Source organism: Elephantulus edwardii, unplaced genomic scaffold (assembly GCF_000299155.1).
Source record: "Elephantulus edwardii isolate Elephantulus edwardi_28Jun2011 unplaced genomic scaffold, EleEdw1.0 scaffold00184, whole genome shotgun sequence".
In the NCBI taxonomy this organism is placed as follows: Eukaryota; Metazoa; Chordata; class Mammalia; order Macroscelidea; family Macroscelididae; genus Elephantulus; species Elephantulus edwardii.
The window spans coordinates 2,137,219-2,147,606 of record NW_006399934.1 but is presented as its reverse complement, the minus strand read 5'-3'; the positions used below and the strand labels follow the sequence as shown (position 1 = coordinate 2,147,606).

Below are 10,388 nucleotides of genomic sequence, written 5' to 3'. Positions count from 1 at the left end.
AAGACTTCTCAATCACGTGACAACAGTTAACAATGAGCATGTTAAGAGATTATGAAGTAGCACAGTCCATGGGGATTGCTATATTGGAGACAATTCACACCTAATAATAAAGTGGTTTTTCTGTCAACATCTAAGCACTTCACTAGCGTATTCGCTGAACTGGATGCGCACCAACTTGGTTGAGGTACGTGTGGCACAACTACTCAGTAGTCCCAAGAGTAGGTCTGCAGATATATGAATGAAAGGTTTAGTGCTAGATAAACTGAAACCTGTAAGCATCTAACAGTTTTAACACAACCTAGTTGATACCAGTTGGTCTGCATGTAGAGGGAGCTCTGGTAGCTTATTAGGTGCCATTGAGTCCAGTGCGATTCACAGTGACCCTATGAACAAGAGATCTGAACTCTGTTCCGTCCTCACAATCTGACAAGTCCACTGCTACAGTCACTGTCAAACCATCTGGTTCAGAGTCTTCCTCTCTTTTGCTTTCCAAGCAAGATGTCCCTCTACAAGGTGAATAGCCTGTCCTGTCCTTGCCACATGCCCAAAGTATGAGACAAAGCTTCAACTTTGCCTCCAAGGAGCCCTCTGACCAGATTGTGTCTCTGAGACATACCTGGTGGCTTAGTGTTAAGAAACTGCACTGCCGGGGAGCTCTGGTGGCCTAGTGGCAAGGAGCTGCAACTACAATCCCAGAGGCACACGGTTCAATTCCACCAGATGCTCTGCCGGGGAAGGAGGGACAATCTCCTCTTGTACCTGTCAGATCTGATCTGACGGTACACTCACACAAAAATAATAAAATAAAAAAAGAAATTGCACTTGCCAAACACTGCTGGTCCATGAAGAAAGATGGGCAGTCTCCTGTGCCATTTACTGGCTCTGATGACACACAGCTTGAGGGTCTGCTGTAAGATGATTTTTTTTTTGGATCATAAATTAGAATTCATTAACCACATGAAACCATGTTATAAAACAAAATCCCCGTGAATGATTAAATGAAACACCAAAATGATCTGTAAACTTTCAAATTTTAAGAAAAGGCACACTTAAAGAGTGTCAGTGAAGTGACAATACTCTGCAGGGTGGGGGCAATGTCCTCCAGGGGGCTGTGTATAATCTAAACCAGCCTCCAGTATGTGAAGTTGCCAGGAGTAGCAGGTCCAGAAATCAAAGGGCAGAAAGGGTATCACCCCAGTGCCCTGCTCACAGAATTACTGCTTCCTGTCCCTGCACCCGAAGCTCTGTGGCTTTGGAACTCATAATTGCCAAAAGGAAGAACACTCCCAGCTGGACGCACAAGCTCGATTCCTCAATAGTATTCACCACCACCCCCAACCCCAAGTATGCACCTGAAATAAACTATCTTAGAACTAGGCTTGTTTACAGGTAAGACCCTTATTTACAAAAAGGTTTCTGGAAACACGTCCAACTATCAAATTCTTGCACTACTTAATATACAGACCACGGAGCCAGGAAAATCCGACCTTTATTTCTTAAATACTGTGAAGAAGGGGGAGGGGAGTAACGGTCCCCTGATATGGCAGGGTCATAGAGCAAAAGGCTAGGGATCATCAGCAAAGGCCCGGTGGGCATTGGGGAAACGCTGGGGGCTGTAGTTGGGGTCTTCCTGCAGTCGCTTTTGTATATCAGACCGGAGCTAGAGAGAGAGAGTGGACCAAGTTGAAAAGGCACTGGCTGAGGTCTTCTGGTCCCAGCAGGAACACAAGGCCATCATCCCTCAGGATCTCACTCTTTCCCCCACCAAGCCACATGCTGTCAAAGCCCAAAAAGACATCACCAGGCCTTCCCACAAACACTTTTAACATCAAGTCGTAGCCCCAGAGAGACCAGCTGTAAAGGGATGGGTAAGAGAGACCCTAGCCCAACCCCTCCCAGTGGACCATCCCTATTCTGCTTCAAGATGGGGGCACCTGCTGCCTGTAGCTCTCCTGAACCTCTGGTGCCTCCAGGTCCCGGCTCAGGCTCTCTGGGCTCGTCAGGGGCCGAGCTCCGGCTGCCTTAGCTGCCCGGCTCACGGCCTCTGAGAGAAGCAGCTGGGGGCCCTCACCCTGCATCGTCTGGGGGATGGGGTCAGGGAGGGAAAAGAGGATCAACATCAGATCCAATGCCACCACCCAGTTCACCCTTTCCAAGAGTCAATCAATGAGTCTCTATGCTAGTGGACGGAAGGGGGGGTGGAGGAATCCTCAGGTGGCTGACAGCAGAAATGCCTTCCTAATGGTTTTGGGTTTTTTTTTAATGCTCTGGCCCCAAACCAAAGTGTTCAAATGTGCAGAACTTGCTTTTCAAAATGAGTGAGATGGACCAAGCCATCTGACAATCAGAACTTGCTAATCCATGTAAGAAGCCTTCCTTAAGGAAAATGGGCCCAGGCACCTGTGGATTATGAAGAGGGACTAAGCAAACAACTAGAACACAGATTAAGGTTAAGTCTTCTGTAGTTACATAAAAATCTTGAGCAAATCTAGTCCCAAAGAGGTCTCCTCATCAATTAGGAGAGAGTAAGAAAGTATTCTTTAGAAAATTCAAAACTCTTTTAGTCTAAGCATGACAGGGAAATCTGGATAAAGCAGAACCTTCAGGGAACAGGCAAACCAACCTTGCGTCTTTTGGCAGGCATACCGCTGAGGTAGGCATCACTCAGGGGGGGCTGCGGTTTCACCTTCCGTTGGCTCTGAATGTCCTGCTGGATAATAGGGACCCATTCCTGGAAAAGAAAATAAAGTGAGAAAGTAGCAATTCTCACAACTCTCAGCTGTCCTGGTCTAGCACTTTACTTCCTGACACTTACTGGGGGGACTGCAGCTGCCCAAGGTTCAGTCTCAGCTGAAGCTCCATCTTGCTCATCTTGGGAGCCCCCTTCAGGAGCAGGAGGTGGACCTCGGGACATAGCCTCTTCTGCTGTTGTTCCTGGAGCTGGGGAAGCATTTTCCCGCTAGGAATTGCAAAGAAAGAAGACCCAGTCTTCAGAATTCTTAAGTTTCCCGTCATTCTCCACAAGATCCATCCCCTTAACCTTTCCCTACTACCTGGGGTTCAGGAGAAGTTCTCTCTGCCCCCTGGACTTCCATTGGCTCCTCAGGAAGTGCCTGTGAAAATGAAAAAAGACCAATAGAAAAGGTCCTCCAGTCCCCTGATCCCACAGCCCAGGTATCGGGTCCCTTACCTGAGGAGGGTCACCAACCCTGCGGACGTATCTGAGAATTGCATCAGGACCTACAGGCATGTGCTCTAGTACCACCTGAAGCCGCAGTCCCATCATAGTTGTCAGCCAGCTCACCAAGGACGGATTCACTCCACGAGACATGCGACGCTGAAGAAAATCAAACAGGCCAGGATCATAAACAAAACTACAACCAGTTGTTGAAATTTCAACCCAGGGTACAGAGTGGCAGTTTAGAGAAGGAAAATGAGAACTCCGTAACACTGTAAAACTCAAAACTCATTGCTGTTGAGTTGGAACTTGAGTCACAGCTGACCCTTTACCAAGTTTTTGGGAGTCTTTTAAACCACCCGGGAGGATACTGCCCATCTTTCTCCCTCAGAGCCGCTGATGGATTTGAACTATCAGAGAGGTGCCACTTTGAGGTTAGCAATGAAACTCCCTATCTACCAGCACTCCCTATGCGATAGTGAAGAGAATAGAAATCTAAAGAAACAAAAAGCTGGGGAAGCAGCACTGGGCAGTGCTTACAATTCGGCCATTGATGACAGCAGCAAGCTCCATTTGCTGTCCTCCTAAGCAATGCAGGTTCAGGGCAAGGCATTCAAACAGACCCTGGTTACACAACTCCAGCAACCGAGCCCCAAATCCACTATCTGTGGGCAAGAATAGGAGGGAATAAACACTGGTACCTGGCAGCACCACCAGCTCCACCACATGCCACACACCCTGGCCCAGGCTCCCTGACCTGTGCAATGCAGTACATGGGCAGCAATGCTATTAAACTGCTCCTGGAGAAATTCCAAGTTTGTCCGGATAATGTCCACACCTGGCTGCACCTGTACTGAAGACTGAGACACAGACATACAAAGGTCCTCAAATCAGAGTCAAAGAGAAGAGAGTAAGAACACCCTGACCAAGGAAGGGAAAGAAAGTACTACTCACAAAACTCTCCCGCACATACTCTTCTAGTCCAGTGATCAGAGTGTTGGTTGCCGTCTACCAAGAGAACAACACAGGTTTAGTCTCAGGTTAACAAGTAAGGGATGTCAGAAATAAGGAATACAAGCTATGGAGGAAGACTCTTTGGCCTAGGGCTTTCAATTACCCGGATGTTGGCAGGTGTGGGTTCCTGGCCACCCAGGTAGTGCTGGTGGAAGAAGGATCGCAACTGGGGCTGAAGCCGTTGTAGTGGCTGGAAATGCCCATGAAGCAGCATTACCACATCCACCATGGAGAAGTTCTGGCACAAGAGAGAGAGCAGAGCCCCAAAGAATCCTGGGGGCAGAGACAGAAGTTAGCAGTAGCCTTAACCACCTTGCCTGCTCACCAACTGCCAGCCTGTCAGCCTCACCCACTTTTGGGACATCCCCTAAATAAAAGTCATCTACAGTCCTCTGGCTATTCCCTCCTGAAGAAGACCAAGGAACCCCACGCCTTATGCTCACCAAGGGCCCCATCTGCCCCAGGCTCAAAGATGTTGCTGGATCCACTGAGACGTTGTATGAAGGCAGCGATACTTTCACTGCTGCCGGCCCGAGCTCCCAAGGAGCCCAGCAGGGAGCTCAGCACACCCTGCACCACCGATGTAAAAAACTCCGGTGGCAAGCTCTCAGGCCCCAGACCTCCTGGACTTCCTGCGCCTCCTGAAGGGGACCCCGGTGGGGGTGTGGCCTGTTGTTCTGGGGCCGGGGGTGGTGGTGGTGGTGGTGGAGGAGGGGGCGGAGGTGCCGTCTGTGTTGCCTGGCAAGCAGAGAAGCAATAAAGGTCAGAAAATGAGGCAAGAATGGGGACAAGACATAAAATGGCATGAAGAGGGCATAAACCAAATTATGTTTAGGAATGTGAGGAGTTAAGAGACTGGTATTTACTCCTCAAAGCCAAATACTTATGGGAAAATACACAAGAGCAAAATTTAATAGGATGGTTAAGCTAAGCAACTATCTCTTCCCTTCTGAATGGATTAGATCACAAAGCAGTGACACTCATTATTTTCTGTAAGTCCTACTTCTTCCTCTTAAACCTAGGGGACTCACAGGCAATTGAATTCCCAAGGTTCTTACCCACTCTGACATGCCACAAGGGGGTTATTACTTACAGCAGTTGTATATGCCAATGAGATACTACTGCACCACTGCCTGACGGGACTAAGGGAGACAGATGGAGAGGTGAAGGTTAAGAAAACACTCACCTGCAAGAAGTCAGTCATGCCCTGGAGAAAGGCAGGGACGCCAGGCATGGCCACAGTGATGGTAGGGGAAGACATGCTTGGCCCTCCTGCCCCTGGCCCTGCTGGCCCCAGCAGGTTCCCCAGGAGCTGAGAGATCTGGAGGTCGGCTGGAGACGACTGAGGAGGTGGAGGCTGTGCAGGCCCCCCCGGGGCAGGGCCAGCAGTGGTAGCTGTGTTGGTGGTGCCAGCACTGGCTGAAGCAGTAGCAGGAGCTGGAGGTGGAGCCATTCCTGGAGTCCCCTGAGCTGTAAGAACCGAAGGGAGTACGTTAAAATCTGAAGAAAAACATCACAGTATCCCAAAGCAAAGATGGAACCAGGGTGTGTCACTGAACAAAGCAAGGAGAGTATGTCATGAATAATCTTTCCTAGCACCAAGACTGAAAACCTAAGAGCTGTAGAAACTTCCTAAGTTTTAATAGAGAAGAATGCAACTCACCCACAAGGACAGGCTGCATAAGAAGCTGCCCCACAAGGCCGCTCACCATCTGGGCCAAAGAGGCATTGGTGCCCAGTCCAGTGCCCTGCTGGAAGAGAACAAAGAGGAGACTTTTAATCCTGACCTTGCCATCAACTACTTAGGAAATCTCTCCCAGTATGCCCTACTGGAATATACTCCCACCTACTCACCAGAGCCCCAGAAACCGGGGGACCCCCAGGATGGGCAGGGCGAGCCTGTGGAGGTGTGGGCCTGGCAATCACCACCCGTGTTGGAGCTGTTGGGAAGCCTGGCACCTGTTGTCCTGTGGGAGACAAAAGGGAGAGACCAAAGAGGGCTGAGGGCCAAGGTCCTGCTCACCAGCCAGCGGTACCCTCCACCTTGGACCATGCCCCACCTCCCGGGCCTCCCCTTTCAGGTCATTACCTGTGGCCGCGGAGGCAACAGCTGCCACCATGGCCTGATGAGTGATCTGGTGGGCGACGGCGTGCATGAACTCAGGGGGCAGGGAGGGCAGCTGGATGAGGGTGGAGCCTGGGGGGCGGGTCTGATGTAACCTTGAACCTGGACCCCCTTCAACCCACCCACTTGGCCCTGCCCCTTCTCTACCCAGAGCTCAAGTCTATTCTGATGCCCTTTCTCTTACCCAGGGTTTGGCCATGACCAGGAGGCCCCAGGGGGCCAGTGGGAGCACTTGGAACACCACCAGGCTGCGTGCCAGAATCTGCATAGGAAGACAGACAAAAGAAGTGACTTCAGACGAGCTGGTGATAGAAACCTATCATGATCTTCTCAAGATCAGTCACCCTCCAGGTCCCACTCCACTGACCAGAAAAACTACCTCTCCAAGAACAAAACAGTATTCTGCACACACTCTGTTTCTGCCCCTAGACTCCTACCACCATCTTCGGCCTGTCCTTTTTCCATCCTTACTCCCTCCCCTAAAGCAAAAGCCTCACTTGCCCTCCTGCTGCTGCTGCTCCCACCTGCCAGATCATGACTCACCTTGAATGTTCATGTGCATCATGACCACAGGTTCCACACTCTGGTGAGAAATTCGGATAACTCTTGGGTGGCTGGTGACTGTTGGGGGAGCTGGCCCTGGAGTAGGTATTCCCTCAGTCGAGGACTCAACAGTGGCAGAGGGTGCCAGGGACGAGGTTTGTCCAGGACCAGGGGGAGGCACTTCTGCATTAGCAGTTGTGGGGGGCCGAGTTCCATTCCCTGTCATGGTTACAGTGGTCCCTACATTGATCTGGACAAGACAAACAGAAATGAGCAATAAATAGGTAAGAGCTCAAACTAAAGAATCCTACAATATATACTTCACCACTGTTTTCAAAGTCCCCTCCCCTTCTAACATCCCTCAAACCAAGAGCTACCCTGGATCACCCACCAACTGCCCACTGCCCTTCCAGCCAGGCTCCCTGGCCCACCTGAATGGGAATGGCTGCCTGCTGGAGTACCATCGGGGTAGTGTAGTGGGACATGGGTCGGACCACATGCAAGTGCCGTGGGGGTGCACAGGCCAGATTACAACGCAGATCAGAAAGTGCCACAAAGGTATTTCCCAGCAACCGCAGACTCTCCCCAACCAAATTGATCAACCGCTGGTCCTCCTCACGGCCCTCGTGCTGTAACCCCACACCAGAGACAGAGACTATTTAGCATAAGCTCGTCTCATCTCACCAATAAAAGCATCAATGCCTTTTAATAAACACCATGCCTAAAACCTCAGTCATATACAAGCTCAAGAGCATTGTTACAGATTAACTCTTTGCAAATAAATGGGGTTTTTAGCTAAATATTCAATTAAAACAAACCCTACAGTAAATTAATAAGACATAATTCAGTTATCTCTCTATTCTACAAATTCCTGGCATTTAAAAGAAGTATACAAAGATTGCCATCATTGTTCTTAAAAGTGAAAAAAAAATTAAGACGCCACAAAAAGTTACTTCATTGTCTATAATCTTTTTCTTATTGGTGTTCCCCCTCCACCCTCCCCTTTGCTCAGGGGGAGGGGCAAAGGAATCTATATACTAATCCATCCTTTTCTGGGAATTCTGGGGAGAGGGAGTGGGAAGGCTCACTCACATTGTTGTTATAGTCCGTGGTGGCAGCAGCACCCAGAACCTCGTAATAGCGCTGTAGGAAGGGCTGGAGGCGGCTCTCTAGCCGCTGCAGCTCCTGGAGCACCTCAACGTACTCCGCTGGGGAAGGATGGCTGTAGGCAACCCCAAGACAAAGTGAGCCAAGGGTGTCTCTGGACTCTTAGCCTTGTGGTCGACAAGGACCATACCTGCCTTTTCTCTCTCCAGCCTACCTGACCTCCCACTTAAATCTCTTCTTGGACTAGCAGAGCTTCTGCGCTTTGCCTCTCCATCCTCCACAGTAAGACGAGTATAGATAAAAAATTGTAGCCACCATCCCCCACACATATTCCTTTACCTACAAAGTGTAAGAAACTAATTCTGAGAAGCAGATACAGTACTCATCATTAAATGGTAGAATCATTAGGATTTCCTCGCTCCAGGGAAAACAGTGCCTCTGCTCAACTACCAGGCCTGTCCCACTCACCTAGAGAGATTTCTTCCCCTCATAGCTCATTTCTCAAGTAAAATCTCCAAGCAATCTCTCATTTCCTCCACGCTCTTCCTAGCTCCCACATATCATTTAGAACCCCCACCTCCCTATAGGGCCCCTCTGTCTCTCACTTGGGTGTATTTGTTTCTGGGGCAGGTGTTGGCCCCACAGGGGCTGGACCAGAAGGAGTGAGCTCTGGGCTCTGAGCTGGCGCATGTTCTTCTACTTCTTCTGCCTCCATAGGCTCCCGCGGAGCTTCACTTTCAACAGGTTCTGATGTTTGAGAACTCAAGGCTACTGGTTCAGGGGCAGCAGTTGGCATCTGTGGGGGTGACTGGCTGTGTTGTGCTTGGGAGCCCCCTCGACACTGAACATAGGAGAAAAGTCAGGATACCAAAAGCAAAGTAAGACTACTGAAGAGCATTACAAGGGTCAAAAGAGACTGACCTAACTTTGTGTTTACATTGTTGACTGCCTAATAACCAGTAAAAGACTTGCACAAAATAAACATGTAATAGGGAGCTCTGGTGACCTAGTGGCAAGAAGCTGTGTTGTAATCCCAAAGGCACACAGTTCAAAACCACCAAATGCTCTGCTGGATAAGGATGGGCAATTTCCTCCTGTGATGGTCTGATCTGACATGATGGTACAGAGAAAGAAAAAAAAAAATTAAAAAAAAACACCTAAATAAATTCAAAAAATAAACATATAAAAAAATTACAGTATGTGCAAAAAAAAAAACCAAACCCAAAACCAACAACAAAACAAACCACCACAAACCAAAAACTAACAAAACAGTAGAGACCATGGTTTCCCAATATCCATAAAAAAGAACAGGGAAGACAGCAAGCTGCAGCATCTACTTGCACTCTATTAGCATTAAATAATGAAGCTGGTGTGTCCCCACACTACACATGTTAATTAAGAACTTAAGAAATATGAAATCCTTTTTCAACAAATCAAAAAAAAAGTGCCATGGGAACTATCTGAAAAGTCAGGAACAAACATCCCAGATACCAGGCACCAAAGTGATTAGCAAGAACAAGATAGCCTCATAATGATACTTTTTCTGCTCAAAACAATGAATAAAGCCGAGAGAGGACCAGATTAGAGAGATAGAATGCTGTGGATACAGCTAATCATGCTCCCATTCCAAGGCTGAGAGGAAGGAGGGTACACAAAGAAAAACAGAAAGATCCTAGCAAGCCCCTGCCCACTCACCTCCATCCGGGACAGCAAGGTCTGTATATCCCTGATCATGTGCTGAGCCATCACCAGCCGTACTCGAGGCTCACTCTATGATAAGAAGAATCAGGGTAGGTTTAAGATGAAGCCATAAATTCCAATACCCACTAAACAAGATCCCAGGCACTTCCTCAGCCAGGTTCACCCCACCTGAAGGCCTTCTTCTCCCAGATCCCCTTCCCTGACCCTCCCAGGCCCCATGATACCTGAATCGGGGCCTGGTCCATGTTGATGTGAACATCCACAGCAGAGCCGTCACTCTGGGGAAAGGGTAAGGGAAGTTGCTCTGGGAGAAGCCAAATACTAAGGCCCCATTACTTCCAACCACTCTTTGGAGCCCCGCCCATTTTCCCCTCAAAAGACTGAGGTTAGTATCAGAGGGGCCTCCAAACCACAGATTAAACACCTGTCTTACAAACTCTTTGCTGATACCACAACCAAATATACCCATACCCACAAAAGCCCTGCCATGTGCAATGCAAGCTTACAGGAAGATTGAAGGTTCCAACCATGACATAGCTGTTGGCATTCCGGTCATGAACAGAGGCCCCAGGACCCCGAGTACCAGGCGGGGGTCCTCCACTATGGGTAGCTGAGGGAGACCCTGTTCCAGAAGATGCCCCAGAAGAAGGGAGCTGAGTCTGAGGAGGAGCCCGTTCCACTAAATGTATAACCTTTCCTCCAACATCTGCAGGAGATTAA

The 10,388-nt window shown here is 49.1% G+C and overlaps 1 protein-coding gene across 6 annotated transcripts in view; it reads right to left on the bottom strand.

Moving 5' to 3' along the window:
* Window positions 1–1,461: 1,461 nt before the first annotated feature.
* The window catches only part of BAG6 (BCL2-associated athanogene 6), an 11,464-nt gene continuing 2,537 nt past the window's right edge, over window positions 1,462–10,388 (bottom strand). For 3 of the 6 annotated variants that reach the window (XM_006896191.1, XM_006896188.1, XM_006896190.1), the window contains exons 4-25: window positions 10,175–10,374; window positions 9,893–9,946; window positions 9,663–9,737; window positions 8,573–8,808; window positions 7,953–8,082; window positions 7,292–7,489; window positions 6,861–7,110; window positions 6,502–6,579; window positions 6,047–6,159; window positions 5,856–5,943; window positions 5,379–5,662; window positions 4,636–4,930; window positions 4,296–4,465; window positions 4,133–4,186; window positions 3,936–4,038; window positions 3,719–3,843; window positions 3,191–3,337; window positions 3,054–3,113; window positions 2,816–2,959; window positions 2,624–2,731; window positions 1,935–2,081; window positions 1,462–1,660 (exon numbers count right to left, since the gene is read on the bottom strand). In XM_006896191.1, the coding sequence (XP_006896253.1) occupies window positions 1,565–1,660; window positions 1,935–2,081; window positions 2,624–2,731; window positions 2,816–2,959; window positions 3,054–3,113; window positions 3,191–3,337; window positions 3,719–3,843; window positions 3,936–4,038; window positions 4,133–4,186; window positions 4,296–4,465; window positions 4,636–4,930; window positions 5,379–5,662; window positions 5,856–5,943; window positions 6,047–6,159; window positions 6,502–6,579; window positions 6,861–7,110; window positions 7,292–7,489; window positions 7,953–8,082; window positions 8,573–8,808; window positions 9,663–9,737; window positions 9,893–9,946; window positions 10,175–10,374 (3,155 nt within the window). In that variant the 3' untranslated portion in view covers window positions 1,462–1,564. Of the gene's footprint in view, window positions 1,661–1,934; window positions 2,082–2,623; window positions 2,732–2,815; window positions 2,960–3,053; window positions 3,114–3,190; window positions 3,338–3,718; window positions 3,844–3,935; window positions 4,039–4,132; window positions 4,187–4,295; window positions 4,466–4,635; window positions 4,931–5,378; window positions 5,663–5,855; window positions 5,944–6,046; window positions 6,160–6,501; window positions 6,580–6,860; window positions 7,111–7,291; window positions 7,490–7,952; window positions 8,083–8,572; window positions 8,823–9,658; window positions 9,738–9,892; window positions 9,947–10,174; window positions 10,375–10,388 lie in introns of all 6 variants that reach the window. The other 3 variants (XM_006896192.1, XM_006896189.1, XM_006896193.1) reach the window with 3 other exon arrangements.